We start from the raw sequence: 18,903 nt of genomic DNA, 5'->3' as shown, positions 1-18,903 counted from the left end.
AAAGTCTCAATGTTACAAACAGGACAAGTGGCATTTCTATCCTTGTTATTCTCCCATCAGACATGTAATGTAATAGGTCCATTCCTGTAGCCAACCCCAGGGCAGATGTTTCCAGCAGGGGGGTCTCCAGGTCCAGACTGTGCCCCACAGCCCATCACCCCAGGCCACTCATGAGCTCTTCAGAGCCTCTCCCACATCCTGGTTCTCTGCTCTCCTACTAGCCTGTGCTGCCTGGCGCAGGCTCGCTACGGCCACGACAAATTCCCTCTCCTGCCTGGAGTCACGACTTGGTGCTGCTCTCTGTGTCACCCAGGGTCATACCCTGCCAAGGAAGGAGCCACTAGAAGTTCATGAAGGAGAAGTGTAAAGTCCGGCCCCTGGGAAGGGACAATGCCAGACTGGCACATGCATCAGGCTGCACAGCTGGTGAGCAGCCAGGACAAGGCAACCATACTTCCCTTATGCACAGATTTTCCTCCCACCGGTCCAGATCCAGCCTGGGTGCTGGTATTTCTGCTCAGCTTAGAGAGGGCTTATCTGTGCCAGATGGATGCCAAGCAGCTGAATGCTTTGTGTTTGTCTAGTTTGGAGAGAAAGAGGCTGAGAGGTGACTTCACTGCTCTCTACAGCTTCCTGAGGAGGGAAAGTGGAGAGGGGTTAGCTGATCTCTTCTCCCAAGGATCCAGTGACAGGACATGTGGGAATAGTTCAAAGCTGAATCCGGAGAGGTTCAGACTGGACATAAGAAAATATTTCTTCACTGGGAGTGTAGTCAGACACTGAAACAAACTCCCTGTCTGCCAGTACCTTAAAAGGAGGCGTTTGGATGATGCCCTACATGATGGGCTTTAACTTCTGGTCAGCCCTGAAATGGTGAGGCAGTGGGGCAACATTATCATTGTAGGTCCCTGACAACTTGAAATATCCCATTCTGATACCTGTCAATACCATCAAATAAGTGTGTTTGCCCTCTTCCTGTTTATTTTCAGTGACATAAATATTATTTAATGAAAAAGCTAAGAATTTATTGCTTAAGTAATCTCATTACAGAAAATGAGAAAATATAAGTAATTCCTTCCAGTCCCATGCAATACTGATAGCTCATATATGTTGTCTGTTATTGTCACTTGTCCAATATAGTTTTGCTAACACCAATATTTATATTTGCTTGTTCACATTTTTAACTATGAGGCTTTTATAGAACATGTGTCACCAAGTCTTTTATTGAGCACATGTATTATCTATTCATGTGCGTAGCGCCAAGAACACAGAGAAAGGAAAACAGTGTTCTGCAACAATGACCGTCATTGCATTTCATCATCTTTTCAGCTCTTAGATGTGATACAATATTACGCTTTGATATTTTCTGATTTTTACACAAAGCATTAATGTCTCAGCTTTCAGGGTTTCATAACAGAACTGCCATGGAAATCAATGCATTATGTTCTCAGTATGTTTATATACCAAATTTAAGAGAATTTTTGGAGGTCCAGATTGTTAGAAGCTTGTCTAATCATGCCTCAGAATGCAGACCTAAAGGATACCGATGCTGGCACATACAGATAGTGGGGTAGCCTGATTGTTTTATACGTGTAAATCATTAAGTGAGATGCCCATTTGCACGTCAAAGAATCTGAATAACATGAAAAGGTCTAACAGCTGGCTAATGTTTTGATTGTGCATTGACTTGTCAGGGGAGTGAGGGATGGTGGAGGAAATATTCACCTTGTTATCTGAATGTTGGTAGTATTAGACAGCCATTTAGCTTCCTCAGAATGTCTGAACTGATGCAGGCTTTTTCAGATAAGGTCTTTTTCAGATAAGGTCTCTTTCAGATGCACTACAAGCAGGGAGGATGCTTGCATGGAGGAGACAAACCCGCAACAAATCATGGCAAAGTCCCATGCCCTGTGCTCTTCCCAGGCACTTCTGTTTGTAATCCTGTGGAGCTCCATAGTGTTTCAGAGGGAATTACTACCACTCTAGTGACAGCATTTTGATCAGTGCATGGGTAATAGCTGGTCAACTCATAAAAAGCATAGAAGCATTCCTACTATTTTTTGGAGTCATGAAACCAAATGTCTTTTGACACTTTCTCTTCCAAGCAAATAAATACTGCGCCGCTACTCTGACCTTTTTCTCCTAATTCACCGAGACCTTCTAGAGCTGTCATTGAATAAATAATAGTTGAGTATCCGGCTCATAAGAGTACCTCATCTGAGTACCTTGTGTTTCATAGTGAAGAAGTTCTCTACAGTTCCAGTGATATGTATAAAGTGACTTATATGACACTGTTTTGTCATGAGAGGTAGCCTTAGAGATAGAACAATCAGTAGGAGTTTGTGCCAGGAGGGAACTGTAAAGTGTCTATCCTGGCAACGTTACTATTCTTGAGTGAGTGAGTTCCTTATTGTACACAGAAAAAGTCTACTTCATCAAGGGAAGTAGAACTTAACACTGAGTTATAAGCCCTAGGATTCTGCCTGGTGTTTTTAACTTTTGATTTGGCACTGAAATGGAACAATATGTTACTCGTTCTTATGCAAGAAATACCAAAAATTCTTTTGTTGCATTCCTGTAGTTACCAATCTTGTATTGTGCAATAAGCTATCAAAGTATTTTTCAAACAATATGGTAATAATAAAGGCCATATTAATTGGATTCTCAGAGTTTCTTGCTAAATTCACTGTATACAATTTTCAACAGCATATTCATGTACTAGCAAGTAGAGAAGATTTTTAGCGGTTGTTTTAACCAAACTTCAGGAATGTGTTTATTGCACAATTTTGCATTTAAGTTGCACAGATGTGATTTTGGTCTTATAAACTACTCAAATTGACATTAGGGAGAAAATAACAAGAGAAAAATAATCAGGAATTGTCAGTTACCTGTCTCCTATTCTTGAACAAGGACATATTGGGCTGTACAGAATATTAATAAAATTTAAAAATATCCCATGCAATATGTAAGTTTTGCTGAAGACAGAAATTTCAGAGTATTCAGAAAAGCATAACATTTGGGCTCAGTATATGTATGGGCATATCCACAATTCACCTCTCTATTAAAATATTTGCATTGATAGAACATGGGGCTGTATTACTGTGTTTATACACAATTAAGTTAGGCAAATTTAGTGAATGAGCTGTACTCACACTTTGCATTGTTAATTAGCCACCAGTCGATACCACTAGGAAAAAGTTTACCTTGCTAATCAACAGTCGTTTTTCAGACTTCTCTTACTTTCCATGAAGCCCTTCGCACTAACAATTATCATGAAAGACAATTTATACTGATAAGTCTCAGAATTACCAGTCTCTGTATGTGGCCTTCCTTAACATTTGTAATTGAAAACACTAAAATGAGAAAGATTCCCTTTTGCCATGTTTCATGTTGTTTTGTCAGTTGCTGAGTTTACAAAATTCTAAGTTAGAGGATGTTATGCCTTAGATAAAGCCCATTGTGTGCTCAAAACCAACCTTCTGATGTCCCATTGAGAGACCAGATGACCAGCCAGGGATACTTTTTCCATGGAAGCTGATCATGTTTCCTGCTGTGCAAGGAAGACAGGTTGGAATAGCACAGCTGTCTGGTCCTACACTTACAAAACTGTGTACCAGCTGAAGACTGGAGCAGGGCAGTCCCACTGCACTCTCTCCCTCCCCACCCCCCCAGGGTGACACTCCGTCTTCCCCATTTCACATCCCGAGGGGAAGCAGGCTAAAGATGGGCAAGCAGGGTGAGGGCTCTGCATGAGGAAGCCATCTACACAACAGTTACTGCAATTGAGCAGTTCAGTCAGCAGCTGTAGCCAATAATGTACCACCCACATGTACCACCTTTGCATGCACCACCCACACTCTTGCAGTTTGTACCTTTAATAGGTATGTGAAAGATATTCCAGGTATTAGATGGAGAAACAGCAACTTTAGCTCAGGAAGATTGGTCATCAACCAAAATTAATGCCCCTGTGTTGGACTATGATGATGAACATAATAGAAAAGCATGTGGTAGGTTATATCTGGTTTTGAACAAAAGACAAATTATTTATTTCTTTCTTCAAATGAAGCATAACACTAAGGTATAAAGGGAGTATAAATAACATCTGATTGTGCTCCTAAGCTCCATGCTATAACTTTCTTGCAATGACATCCTTCAACAAATTAACTACATCATTACTGTTAAGTATTAATTGCACAAAACAGATACACAAAATATATAATGAGCTAGAAAGAGGACAACATTCTTCCATTATGACAAACAATTCTAACAAGAAATGGAAAAAAAACCAATAGATCTAGGCTTACACTGATGGCAACACTGAGAGTTTTAAGTCCTCTCCTTGAACACATTACATGTGATAAATAATATGCAAAATATTTAAAGAATTTTATTGTTGCTTACAGAAGATACTTAGCAAGCAAGGAGACAGTAGCCATAACTGCCTCATGTCTCATATCCCCATCATTCAATGCAAATTTTTACATTTCATGCAATAATCCTGAGCTTATTTTCAGTAACATTGAAATGTCATCTATGTTAATTACCAAATACATACAGAGCCCAGCTATGGGGTCTATTGTATTATTAAGGCATGAAAAAAGAATAGCAGTTTATCAACTCTGAATGCCACAAATACAGCACAGCAGTTAGAAGGCTCAAAAAAGCTCAGAAAGTACCAGTGATTTCTGTGCGAAGGTCCTCCCAGAACACAACTGAATCATCAGTTCCTGAAAAGGCACAGAATCAAATCCTGTCCTCACTGACATCAGGGAGTTCTGCCATTGCCTTGACTGCTGGACCAAGCTTCAGAGCTATCAGGAGTGACTCAGACTCCTCTTCATATCCCCAAAAAATTGACAAACTTCCTCTCACTCAAGTCAAGTATTAATTTAAAAAAACAATACCTACATATTGTTTTCTTAATTAGTATTTTAAGCCTATGGAAAGGTTCAATTCATTATACAGTATGGCAATTAATAAAAAGCCTTTTCAGAAAAAGCTTATTTGTTAGTCTGATTTATTAGTACGTTAAAAGAAGGGGGAAGTATCATGAAAAGAACCTCTGCCAAGTTTATGCTTTGTTTGTGAATTAATTTTAGTTTTAAAATGAAAGATTTTGGTAAGCCGAACCAAGGATATGTGATAAAATTCTAGACTCCATGGTTCAATGGCTCTTCTGAAAGACAAAGAGCATCACTGCCCTGTCCAGTCATTAAGTGAAGAACTCATCATCTGCATAAGTTGTAAGGGGCTAGCAGTGTCTAGATTGTGCAGTTCTTCACACAGCCTCTATTTTACATCTGAGAAGCTCTTGCAAAATGCCCTTTAGCAAGCCAAGGTATTCCAGTTCAGTTAATTAAGCCATTGAAACCAGGGACAAATTGCTGGCAAGACTTACTTCATGCATAATTGCATTATGTCCCATTCTGGGAACTAAAATAGCAGATGATCTTTAACTCCGCAACTGCTATTGCCTAGCCTTTGTGTAAGTATTTACCTAGCTGAGCTCAGAGTTTATGAATCCAGTAGCCTTATGCTTCATGTACAGGTGGCCCATGGTCTGCCATAGACAGAATGCTGGTATGCAAGAGGGGTTGACTTTCCATGCCTGCAGCCCTTTCAGATGCAAGCCACCCCTTGGCAGAGATGGTGCTGTCCAATTGTGTCACTGCAAGGCTCTGAAAACTTTGCAGATGCACAAATCTGACTTAACTAATTTTACCTAAAACACCAAGTTATAATATTGAAAAATTGTTTGTCACACAAAAACATTCAGGAAACTCATTATTGTCTCATTTAGAGATTGAAGGAGAAAAGAAAAGGTTGTTGATATTAATTACTGGGTTAGAATTTGCAGGGCTTTTGGTTAATTTCTACTAAGAAATAAGTTAAAGAAGGCTAAGGCTATAAATTGGTACTGTTTCATTTATAAATATTCACTTTTCTTCTAAAAAACATGTTAAGGAAAAAGGTGGCCAGAAGGATCACACATGTTGTAAATTGTAATTTGGTTGTTAGGCTGCAAAACCCAAAAATGTAAGTGAAGTTGAGCACAGTGTAAGAAAAAACCCAGTTTTTAATTAATAACTTATTTACAAGTTCATAAAATCAACTGAACTGGAGTAGATGTTCTATGTTTGTCACCAATATTTTATTGTAACTGGTAACTTGCACGCTTTGTAGTAGAACAAAGAGAAATTAAAGTCCACTATATACAGCCTTTGTACAGGCTACTTGACTATACTCAAGGCATAGTGATCATAGCACAACCTAGTCTTCATAACAATTTGTGCACAAAAAGACACCAATCAGACATTATGTGAACATTACAGTGAAATGACATCACAAGTCCAGTGAAAATTCAGCATCATACAAAACATATTGATCTACTGCAAATGACATCCTTTGAAACAATAAGCCTTTTTTCAGTAGTAAATTAACCAGAGTCTGATGCAGAGATTTGTGTAGTTATAAGTCTTTTAAGTGAAGCAACCTCTGCAGATAGGTTTGCTATGCCCTGCTTCAAATAGAGATTCTCTGACTCAGAGACATTGTAGATATTGTCTTGGATTTCAACAACTCCAGTTTTGCAACCACTCTGAATTTTAACGTTGAGTTCCTTCTGATGCCAGAGTTCTGGTTTAAGTGACCAGTCTTGGATATTAGTCACTTGAACCGAGAAAGGAGTGTGGGAAGAATGCACCAAGTTTTGCGCACCGTGTTTTTCAAGCTCAAAATGTCTTTTTGAGGACATGTCAATGGGTGACGACAACTTCTGTGTTGCATCATAGTCATTATCCATTGCTTCCACTTTAACTTGCATGGCTTTGGCTTTGATTCGAAGCTTGTGAGGCAAAGCTGAAGAATTCACTTCTGGAACTTTAACTGTTGCATGAACATTTTTATGTTCAACTGGGGAATGAATTGGACCCTTAGGAACCTGCTGTTCATCTTCTCCATCAGATGACTTTCCAACTACACCATCATCAGTTTCCGATGTTCTCGGGGAATTACTGGAGGACCTATTAACTTGCAAGAGAGGAGGAGAATGTGAGTACACATTAAAGGTAGCTCCCATGTAGTTTGGATATATGGATGCTTTATATGAACCTCTGTCATCTCTTGGCTCTCTCTCTAATTCCATGGGCTCCTGTTTTATAATCTGGAACTTATTTTCGGGGCTTCTACAGTTGCTTTGTATACGACTTGGTTGGGTATGCTCTACAGTTGATGTTTCAGATACATCAGACATTGAACTTTGAGGAGAATGTTTAATGACAGAAATACAACTGCTACCAACTATAGATGGTTCATGTTCATCTACAAATGAGTTAATATTTGATTTGGAACTCTGATAATCTTGAAAATACACAGTTGTTGAGCTACTGAGTTTCTGTATCTCTTGGGCATAGGCCGCAGAACTAATTAAACCAAACTTTAACTTCAATGAAAGCAGCTCTGCCTTCAAAGTGGCATTCTCTTCTCCCAGTGCAATTAGTTTGTTCTCTAAGACAAGGTCATTCAGTCGTCGCTTTTCACGAGATCTTTTGGCAGCTTCATTATTTTTCCGCCTTTTCTCCCAATACATAGCATCTTTCTTCTCATCTGGAATGAATTCTCGCTTTCTCCGGCAAGCTGAAGATTTGCTCTTTCCACTACTTGCTTCAGTAAGTAGTATATCTTCATTTGTAGTCAATTCTTCAGATACTTCTGCTAAGGTCGACTTAAGTACCATGATTTTGTCCACATTGCTACTTGTGTCAACAGGTCCGTGCTCCTTTTTAAGGGTCTGCATTTTTCTCAGCTGCATCAGAAACAATTTGCAGAGGATCTACAATGAGCAACAGAGCAAGCTATCTCCTCAGTACTTCTCACTCCACAACTTGGTAAATAAAGTAATTTTAAATCCACACACATTCTTCCTTTTCTTTCATGATCTCAGACAGAAATGTCTGTCTAGAGCCAATTTTCTTGGCAGATTCAATGGGAATCTTCTTAAAAACCTGAAATAAATAGAGAATTTTATTACTATTTAGGAATTGCTGGATCAAAACACTCAAAAGTAGCTATTGACAAATATTTTAGACAAGAATTTGGTTCATAAAACCTGCTGTGATCTGAAGACAGCTCAACTATGAAACTACTGATATTCTAAATTTCATGACACCTAGAGGTAGCAGATTTGCTTCCAAAACAAATATTATATGATCCAAGGAAGAATCAATTAAAAAACATTTGAGTTTTGACCCTACAGTAATGCTGTCACAGAACCTTTCATGACATCACTAGCCAAACTAAAGCCTTTCAAAACTTTAAACTGCAGGACACGGAGCATGTTGATGAGCAGCATTGCAAAGCATCCTGTTCCACATTAAAGCTCTTCTGAAAACAGCTGTGGTGTATGACTTAGAAATGCAATATATTTGGGTCCTTCAAGGATTAAAAATAACATAAGCTGATTTAGAGAAGAAGGAATGCTTTCTATTGTCTTAAAATACCACCATTATCCATCGTCCAATGCTTATTTATTAAGCATTTAATTGCTGCATTTGAATTCTGTAAAAATACATACACACACACACACACACACACATATATATATATATATAAAAATAAATAAAAGTGTTTGTATCCATCACCTTAATTCAAACTAGCAAGTCCACACACATAATTTGGGAAAGTACCTAACTAAATAATATTGACAAAAAAATTATGTACTTGTTTAGTATCTTACAAAAGAAAATATTAAAATCCGTATTGAAAAATACATTAGAGAAACAACATTTAATTAAAAATTTGCATTTGACAAATAGTTGTATTATGTCAAAGTAAAATTTAATACCATTGAGGCATGTACACCTCCAGGAAACAGTATTTGCATTGAAGTAAAAGTTTAGACACAGAAGTATTACCATTAACAAATAAAAAATAGCTTAATGTTCAGCTTCAGACCATTTTAATAACTAAATTTGAACTTAAGAGTTTATCTTGGCCTTTGTTTTATTTAGTGCCTTTTAATGCAAAAATGCTAAGATCACTTGGTCTTGATCTTAGACACATCTTCTCAGTATATAATTTTCTACAGTCAAGCATGTTCCTGGTGAAAAGAATGTAGTGTGCCAAGTGCTTTTATAGAACTGACTATCGAGTCAGCAATCATTCCTGCCTGTACAACCAGAAAACAAACAAAAAAAAATTAAATAATCAGCCACTTCAGATTAATGTCTCTATTTACTGGGAATGTTTTTACAATGACTAATGAAACTAATTTTAACATTATCAGTCAAGAAAGTTATAAAAGAATTAATTAATTGTATTTTGCCAGTTTCTTTTGTCTTTTCCAGAAGGCAAAGTGGAATGAGTGATGAAGTAACAATTAAGCAGGGTCATAAAGACTAAGGTTTCAAGCTGGGTTCTGTTCCATGAAACCATGCCAATTCTTCTGTCATGAAAAAATTAACACATTTAATAGAACAACTAAGTAGAATTTCCTAAAATCCGTGGTTAATTACTGACATGTAACTATTTGTCTTTGATAATACAGCCCTAATGAAAAATAGAGTTAGACACCAACCACACCAAAGACAGCATCTAATATTTTAGTGCAAAAGCAGCACCACAAATTGTCATGTTTGAAAAGAAGTGTACCTCTAATACACAAACAGTTACATAGTTAGACCCTGATTAAAAATTTCAAGTGGAGTCAAAAGGGAGCTTTCTGTCAAGATTGAAGGAGCTGGATCAGGTTTAAAAATAAAAATGAACCCTACAGCTATGCAACATCTGTTTCTCCAAATTTTCAGTACAGTTTGATTTGCTGAAGTAGGTGTATAGACATTTTGTCCATTTCACTGATTCAGGGAATCAATTATTTATTTAATATGTATATAATTTTAAACCTAGTGTAACTCAACACTTAAAAAAAATCATTGCTGAAACTTTAAAACAATAACAAAAAAAGAGAAGACAAGGCCACTTCACCTTTTGTCACATTTGTAGAATATTCAGTCTCTGTAGCATCATTTTACACTACTAGAATACTGGGATTTCATTATCCTGTAGAACTGGGAGTACACAGTTACTGATTCATAATTGTCTTGATCCACTACTATCACTGTATTGACATGTACTAGTAGCACACACATACCATGGCACGCAGCAGGAAATTGTATCATGTACTCAATACCTATGGAATCATTACTTGTCTCTTAGTATGTATCTCAGCCAACTCTCACCTAAGCAAAAAGTGATCAAAACAACTTTTGTGAAATTTCATGTCCTTATCAGTTCACAGCTCTTACTGAATTTAACAATACCAGAGAGCTACACTCAAATCAAAATATTTGTTCTCCCAGAAAACACACACTAATATGCATATGTCACCATTATTAATACCACACACACACACATATATATATATATGTGTGTGTGTGTGTGTGTGTGTGTGTATGTGTGCCATATAGCCTAGAACATCTACACTTATTTCAAGTGGTAGCATAAACAAGGAAGTACTTATAGAATAATTAGATATTTTAGAAGAACAAAACCATACCTACACAGATTAAGTATTTTTTCCCTATACTATTCCCATCTTTTATTTCCATGTGATATGAAAACAATGTTTAGTCTTGAACAAGACCATATCAGGAGAATTTGGACCTTGTCTATCAGTATGGTCTCCAGCTCAAAGCTATTCCACTTCTGTGTCCAACACTGTGGTCTAGGAAAAATCCTAATAATAATAACTAGCAAAAACGTTTCTGGATTGCGGGTTGATTTTTTCCTAAATGAATGTAGACTAATGACATAGTTCATCAATATGACCATATTGATAGATAAAAACTCAACTGCATGTCCAAATCACCTCCTGCAAGCCCAAGACTGGCACTGAGCTGAACTTAGCCCAACCAGCTGCAGAATTCATGTCCCTTGTTCCATGGGACATCTGCAGATTGTACACTGGAATGGCCCAATCTGCTCACTATAGCACTGTTAACTCCTGTTTTGGCCAGTCTCCCTCCTGTACACATTGTTCCTGGCACAAACAGACAGAACGTAAGTAGCAAGCAATCCACCAAATATTAAGCATGTATCAAAATGATTGTGTTTTTGCATGCAGTATTCAACTTTGCTCTCTGCCAGAGTTCATCAGTAAAGCTGTCAAGACAGACACGTAACCCACTGACACAGTCACACGGGTTTGCTATTTATGCAGTTACACCTAATACCGTGACTTTCGTGAATGAACAAAACAACAAAACATCTTTAACTCTTTCTGTATTTCCTGAGCACTTTTATTATGGTGGCTGGAACTATGGCTTTACAAACAGAAGTCAAAACCCTTGTTTAGTAATACTTTTTCTGTGTGGATCAGCCCAATGCTGAGTCTGTAAACAAATTAAATTCCATCTGATGATAATGGCAACATGCCTTCAATAGAATCAGCCATTTCCCTTCACTTCACTTGCATTTTATAATTCCATTGGAAAACATGAGTATTTAAACATAAATTAATGAACTGTAATGATTCCTCTGACTACATTTCAAATTCCAATATTTTCCCTTATGATTAATTTTTCAATTGCTTTATCGCTCCCTCATAAAGTGTTATAAAACCAACATTTGGTTGGTTGATGTTAATGGCATTGAGTGCCAATTCTACAATGTAATAACACTCGACCCTATTAACTTAATTACAAAGCCAGTTTTGCTCCCCCAGCAATTTTGCCATAGACTTCAGCAGAAGCAGAGTACAATCCCAGATCCAAGTATTAATGAGACTGTTGTATAGGACTCATGCTATTGAAGCAAAAAATTATGCAGGCAGAAATCACAAAAATTAATTTATCCATGGGACTTCAAAAAATACTGAAGTGACAACATGGCACATTCAAGATCTGATCCTGGGGATTTACGTATTCACACTGTAATAACTGAAAGGTCTCAGGGTTTGGAGGACAAGGCCACAAGCTTGCTCTCTTCTGTGTAATTTAGTTACATAAATAATTTCTGTTTTAGAGAATATATGGGAGCCTCCTCATGTACCTAAGCTTCTCCATAGAGTAACTGCATGCTTTCACTTATATTTAGCAAAATAATTAATGCCATATCCAAGCATAATTTTTCAAACATATCCTCCGATAAAATAACTGTTTAATTCTACAGCTCTCGCATTTTGATAGTGATTCTATCACACTAAATGAAATCCCATTTCTAGCATTGGATTCTCAAACACAATTCAGTTTTGTATCATTGTGTCTACAAAAGGAATAGATATCAAATGGAAGAGAATAACAGTTACATATAGCTTCTTTGGTTCTAGGGAAAAAACATCTATCATCACCACCACTATATGGCACACTCTAGAAAAACAACTGCATTTGCCTTAATGTCTCTGCTTATTTTTAGTTGATGTTTTCCACATTTTGCATATGTATCTTTAATAATTTAATGCCACCATTCTGCCCCAGTTTATCAATAGAAAACTGGGCTACATACCAGATAAGCTGCTATAGAAATTGTTCATAGATTCAAAAGTTACCAGTTTGCAATCCAAATTTTGGAAAACTGAAAGATATATTTTGCACTTTAGCTTCAAAGTATTCCAAAACCAGATGCTATCTATCTCAATACTTTTATGAGGTACAGAAAAAAATATCATTCTCATCACCTACATGGGACAGGAAGCAGAGTTTAAGCTCAGGTGGTGCGTGCACAGCCTCCCTAAACACTGCTGAAAAACTTTTTGGAGATAAAGTATCTCTACTGCTTTCCAGAGACAAAAATTATGCTGTGAAACTCTGCACCTATCATTTTCACTACCTATCTTAATTCAGAAATCCAGGGTATTTCCAATCTCCACTGAAATCCTTCAACATACTTCTTCTTGCCCTTTACCTGTAACAGTTTTTCAGTTCATGTTCCTGTTGAAGAAAAGCTTTAATGCTGGATACACTGAAATAGTGATATCCCTGGGACAGATTTGTGGGCCAGAGTCTAGACAACATAGAATAAATGAAGTTAAAACTTTCTAAGAAAACCTAGGTGACTGCATTTAATGCTATGATGGACAGGTTATCTTCAGTCACAAAGGGGAAAAGCATTTACAATATGAGTATTGCCACCAATTTCTGCTGTTATGTAGTAATGTGCATAAGGACCATGAATATGTTACAACAGCATGAAGCAATGCAGAAGTATTGCTCCTGTATGCAGTTTCCTTTTCCTACAACTTCATGGACATCCTAACTGCTTACTGTTTCAGGACCAATGTGTAATTAGGTCAGTGGAACACTGATGATGATAACTTTGTACAAGATGACCCACTTTTGCTAAAATGTTGATCGTGTTATTGAAGGAAAAAAATGGAATATGTCCACAAAATATACTCCATCAGGCACATCAGAAATCATTTATTATGACACTGTTCAATCAAATTTAAGGAAAAAAATAAGTAAGATTATCATAGAACTTGAAATACTATTGCAAATTCATATTACCCAACTCCACGTTGTACCCAGAAAGCTGATGTCATACGTAATTTTTACAAAAGGCTTTCTTTGTCAGAAAAATTATTTAAGTTACAGCTTATCTTAAGAAGTACAAATTAACTCATTAAAGTATGGCCTGCTCACCAAAGGTAAATTACAGAAATATAATTTCTATTTGGAGAACACACAACATATGTTAAGGGTAGCTGTTGTTCAGAAAAGGTCAGTGAAGCTTAATAAATGCCAATTTGCCCCACATTTTCTTTCATTTCCTTGTGAAGACAGTATGATTCTCCCAGGTCTGTTCATGTTTCCCAAAACAAGCAACTTATTGCTCTGGTTCAAATGGTGAAAAACAAGATCTAACAATATTACTGATAGCACCAGGTAAAATTTAAAACTGAGGAAGAAATAAGTATATCTTGTGTAAATATTTAATTTCATATATGTAATATATATAGTATACATATGTAAATATGGAATTTAATAATATCATATCACTTTCCAGTATTTTAATAAAGCCTCAGTAGAAACAACTGTTACTGAAGTTACAGTACTATGACAGTACGTTTCTCATTTCAATAGCTACTTGACAGCAGGAAGAACTAGACTGTGAAAAGCTTTAACTTAATAGCAACCATGTTCTGGAAATACAATCTCAGGTTTCCCTTAGTTACAAAAAAAAAAAAAAAGTCCACAAAATCAAATATTAATTATTCTGACAACAAATAGGTTTCTATTATTGAACTGTGTTTTTAAAATGCCAACCATGGACCAGACCTTCAGCTGACCTAAATTTATATGGCTCTATTTAAAGGCAGCAGAATTATGTCAATTAATCCCAGTTGATGCTCTAAACATGCATCTTGTTATATAACAACTGAAGTAAATATATAAAATAAACGCTGGCTGTAAATTGTTGTTATCTACCACTCACAGCAAACAGAGCAGAGAAATAGCAACCTTTAGGGCTCCAATTCTGTGAGATGGTCCAGACCACTGCCCATGCTGAGCATTATTTTCTTTGCTGGGTTGCATTCCACTTGCAAAGAGAAGTCTTGGAGCACTGGCATCTACATTGTCAGCTGTTGTGCAGACATCTCTGTAGCAAAAACTGGTTAATTATTCAAATACTACAGGACAGACTGAAAATTACACCAAGGTGGAGCAACTCAAGAAAGGGAAAAAAAGCCATGTCTTAAATAAGGCATTTTTCCTAATAGAATATATATTTAATCCATGTCACAAAATTCAATCTCATTGTATGCTATTTTGGACACAGACCAATTCAACAAGTGAATTAGGAAAAAACCACAAGGTATCTAAGATGGCTTTAGATTCCTTTCAGATCTACCTTATAATACAATTTTTAAATAACATTGTGTAAACAAGGGAATACTTGGTCTTGACTAAAAATGTGGTAGAAGCAATCTTGTTTTTGACAGTCATGCTTATCATGAGTATTAGACAGTTACATTATCTTGTAGCTACTACAAAAATATTTTCAAATACTGTAAGGTAATGCTTTAACCCTGTAAAATACTAACACAGAAATCAATTGTCATTTTATTTTAGATTGGACTGCAGGAATTGGCCATCTATTTGCATTTTTTTTCTATTACATAGCCTAAGCACATTTATATCTCATAACTGGCTGTAATGATCATGGCAAGGTCACCTAGAAGAGTCAATTAAGCTGATGAGTCAGATACATTGCTTAACAGTGTGTAATAAGACTCGAACAGAGGATTTTATTGTTCATGTTATTGCATCACAGTGATGTTATAACAGCAGTGAGATTGCCGTCTGGAAAAAAACTATTGCATAAGACTAGTTTGCATAACTATTTGTTAAAATAAGTCAATTTAAAATGAGTTAAAGGTTTATTTTATTTAAGAGTTTTAGTTCAAGATAAATGATTGGAAAAAAAGCAGCATGGTGCTGAGATCTTTGTCGACTCTCTTTTGACTCTATTGCAATAGAAAGAATGTCTGTATGTTCTGTAAATTTCATCCAAAAGCAAGGCATATACTGCTCCTTCTTAAGATGAGATAAGCTGTTTGGAGGTCATGTAAGTTCATACTGCCCATGGGAAGATTCTTAGCTTCTTGACACCTTCACATCAGTTTCTTAAAAACAAAAACAAACAAAAAAATCACCTCCCCAAACCTCACAACAAAATGCAAAACAACCCCCACCAAAACAGCAGAGACTTGACGCTTTGGATGCAAATTCAGGAAGCTAGATATTTTGAAAGCTAGTTAAGAGCCCTTTGGAGCACGAGTTAAAAATATAAAGTAAATGAAAGTGGAGGCAGAATATTCTAAAGCTTATTAGCATTTTAACAGTCAAAAACATCTACAATGTGAGAGCATTTGTAACAATAACTGCTAATGCCAATGTTATTAACAATCCTTATTCAGTAGTCCTTGAACTTGTTGGTTTAAATCAGGTTTTTGGGCCAAAACACCAAATCCTTATTCATTTGAGTTTCCCATCAAAGTCAACATTTTGATTGAGTAAGGACCACAAAAGCAATGCACATAGCAATATTTCAAACGAGGCTCTGGATTTAATTAATTACTGAGGAGGGCAAAGATAACTCAAAGTAGGTTACACACACACTGGAGCACACATAACGAAACTAAGTGCAATCATTCAAGTTACAAGGACAACAGGAAAAAAAAAAACCAACATAAAACCCAGGGCTGTTTTTAACACAACAGTAAGTCCAAAAGAGCCTCACTGTCAAGGCTGTACTTGGCCCCAACAATCAAGTAGCAGAAAAGTTTATGCAGTTACCAAGAATATTACATTTTTTAAATACTTTGCTGCTACTTCCTATAGCAGGTACAACGAACATAAAGCCTGTGGCTGGGGCACTCAGCTGGGAGGTTTTTGGTCAGAAGCACAGTGATGTTGGTTTCAGTTATTGGAGAACCGTTTTAGTAATTAAAAATAAAAATAAAAAATAAAAAAAAAATCACCTAATCTTGAAAGGCAAGTTTTCGTCAGCAACTTTCAAGCTATGCTCCTATCGAGGACACAGCACAAGCTGGCTCCAGAGTACAAAACATACAGCCACTGCGACGCCAAACTGACTTGCGAAAAAAATTACAGAATTGGGCAATGATGATTTTTTTCCCCCTTTATGATGTTGTTGTCGTTCGTTGCGTAAGAAACGAAAGAAAACGCTCAGCTCGTGCCTACCTGCGAGGGCCTTTGTCTGGCGATCCCTGCCTGCAGGCGACGGTGGGACTAGGGGGGTGATGGGCAGCGGGGTGGGGACGCTCCGCGGGGCGCGGTGCGGGGCCGAGCTGCGGAGACACGGCGCCCGCCGCCCCTGCGCCGCGCGGCCCCGCACCGCGCCCGCCACAAAGGCGGCCCGGCTCGGCCCCGCGGCCCCTACGTGACCGGCGACGCACGGCCCCGGCCCGCTCGGCCCCGCGCTATCAGCCCGCCCCCCCCCGCCGCCGCCGCCGCCCCAGCCCAGAACAAAGGGCTGAGGGGGAGCGCCAGCGCCCCCAGCCCTCGCTCGCCCGCCGCCGCCGCGCCCCGCCGGCTGCCGGGGAAAGGAGGCGGCGGCGACCCCCGCCAGCCTCCGGGAGGGGAAAGTGGACGCGGAGGACTCGTCGGGCTCCGCGCACCCGCCCCGCTCCGCCGCCCATAGGGTCTGTCACACTGACCTACTACCGGCGGCCGCCCCCGGAGCCCGGCTCCGCTGCGCTGCCCCACGGGGGCCGGCGGCACCTGGCCCCCCGCCCGCCGCGGCCGTCAAGGCACGGCCGGGACGGCTCTTGCTCTCCCCTCCAGCGCGGCTGAGATCTCCCGTAAACGCCTTTCTTCCTTAAATTAAGCCATTCCCGTTTGGTTTGTTTTGGTCTGTTGTTTTGTTTGTTTGTTTTTTAAAAAATTGCTTTTCATTATTTTTTTCCACTGAAAGCCCGTACCGGAGAGAGGGATGCCACGGCGTCTAGGCGAAACGCCTTCTCTGAAAAATAAATACAGCCTGATCTAAAACGCCTCCGAAGGCGTAGAGTTAAAAATCCGAGCAAATGCCTCGAACGTCTTACACACGCACGGCTCTGGTGAAAAGACCAGAAATAGCACATGAAGCCACAATTGCTAAAACGCGAAGGGGCTAAATATAGACCCAACACAGATCTCGTTTTAAGGCACCCGGCACGCAGCCGGCGAGCGCGCCTCGCCTCCCCACTTACCCAGTTGTCTACTTCCCTTAATAAACACACTTTAACCAAACCTGTTACAGTTACGGGTTTGGGGGGGCTTTTTTTTTTCGGGGCGAGATCGTCCTAGTTTCTTTGTAGGGAGATTATAAAATCGCATAATTAGCTCCCTCTTCCCAGCCCCGCTGCCAGCATATTTTGTGGTTACATAATGCAACATTTCCAGGAACTATTATGCGATCGGTCCCGCAGCGCCTAAAAAACAGCGACAAAAAGTGACGGAAAGGGCTGGCTGAGACAAGCGCAGCCCCGGTCCCGGGCCGTTGCCATTGATCCCGACTGCCCGTGGGCAAGAAGCCCCTGCGCCGCCCGAAAGAGGACTGGGTCTGGCTGGCGGGCTCGGCAGCTGCTCCCGGTGGTTTTGTGGCCGAGGCACAGCTGCCGCTGCCCGGGACCCAGCCCTCCGCCCCGCACGGCGTCCGCCGCGGCAGCTCCGCTCCCCGCCGGCACATTATGCAACGCGGGAGAGCCGCTCCGGGGGCGCTGCCCGGGGCTCGCTGCGAGGACACGCGAGGGGCAGCGCGGCACTCCAGGAGCGAGCACGCCCCGACAGCGAGAGCCGTCGGCAGGCATCTCCCGGGCTGCCTCCCGCTCCACCACCCCTCCGCCGAGCCGCCCGCCGCCTCGCGGAGCGGGGCCGCCGACGGACCCTTCCCCGCCCGGCGGCGGCCGGAGCTGGCTGGGCTCCCCATAAGCAACAGCCGCCCCCAGCCCGAAGCTAGAGCGAAGCACGGGGCGGGCACCCCAACTTTGTACGCGCGCCTTCCTTCCTACCTGCAGCGCACCGCGGAGCGCCGAGCATTCCTCTCCCCGCGCCGGTGCTCGGGCTAGACGGGCGGGCGGGCGGCGGAGCGGAGCGGGCGCGGTGCGGTGCCGCGCCGTGCGGGCGGCGGCGGCGAGGCGGGCGGGAGCGCGCGGCGGCGGCGGCGCGGAGGGATGTGTGTTAGTAGGTCAGGGCTGCGCGGCGCGGGGCTCATAGCCCGCATGCCGGCCGCGCCGCGCCGTGACTGGCGGCTACTACCAGCCAATCGGCGCCGGGGGCTGCCGAGAGCTGGCCAATGGGAGCGCTCGGGGGCGGGGCGGGGCGGCGCGCGGGGCGGCGCGCGGTACAGTAGGTCTGTGTGCTGCGATTGCATAACCGCCGTCGGGGGCGGGGGGGCGGCGCG

At 40.4% G+C, this 18,903-nt stretch overlaps 2 protein-coding genes across 8 annotated transcripts; one reads left to right on the top strand and one right to left on the bottom strand.

The window, feature by feature from the left end:
• Positions 1–4,012: 4,012 nt before the first annotated feature.
• NFIL3 (nuclear factor, interleukin 3 regulated) lies at positions 4,013–18,730 on the bottom strand. 7 transcript variants are annotated; one of them, XM_038124079.1, is made up of 3 exons: positions 18,512–18,730; positions 14,454–15,619; positions 4,013–8,003 (listed from the first exon to the last, which is right to left on the bottom strand). In XM_038124079.1, exon 3 carries the CDS (start codon positions 7,808–7,810, stop codon positions 6,437–6,439), a length of 1,374 nt encoding a protein of 457 aa, XP_037980007.1. In that variant the 5' UTR covers positions 7,811–8,003; positions 14,454–15,619; positions 18,512–18,730; the 3' UTR covers positions 4,013–6,436. The 7 variants fall into 7 exon arrangements, with proteins under 7 accessions (XP_037980007.1, XP_037980008.1, XP_037980009.1 ...); XM_038124080.1 differs by lacking the exon at positions 18,512–18,730 and adding an exon at positions 16,701–16,809; XM_038124081.1 differs by lacking the exon at positions 18,512–18,730 and adding an exon at positions 16,478–16,686.
• LOC119695477 (serine/arginine repetitive matrix protein 1-like) lies at positions 16,710–17,349 on the top strand. The gene is made up of 2 exons (XM_038124083.1): positions 16,710–16,800; positions 16,880–17,349. The coding sequence occupies exons 1-2, from the start codon at positions 16,760–16,762 to the stop codon at positions 17,310–17,312; spliced, it is 474 nt and encodes a 157-aa protein (XP_037980011.1). The 5' UTR covers positions 16,710–16,759; the 3' UTR covers positions 17,313–17,349.
• Positions 18,731–18,903: the final 173 nt, after the last annotated feature.

The sequence above is a fragment of the Motacilla alba genome, chromosome Z, assembly GCF_015832195.1.
Source record: "Motacilla alba alba isolate MOTALB_02 chromosome Z, Motacilla_alba_V1.0_pri, whole genome shotgun sequence".
Lineage (NCBI taxonomy): Eukaryota > Metazoa > Chordata > Aves > Passeriformes > Motacillidae > Motacilla > Motacilla alba.
This window is presented reverse-complemented; position numbering and strand designations above follow the sequence as displayed.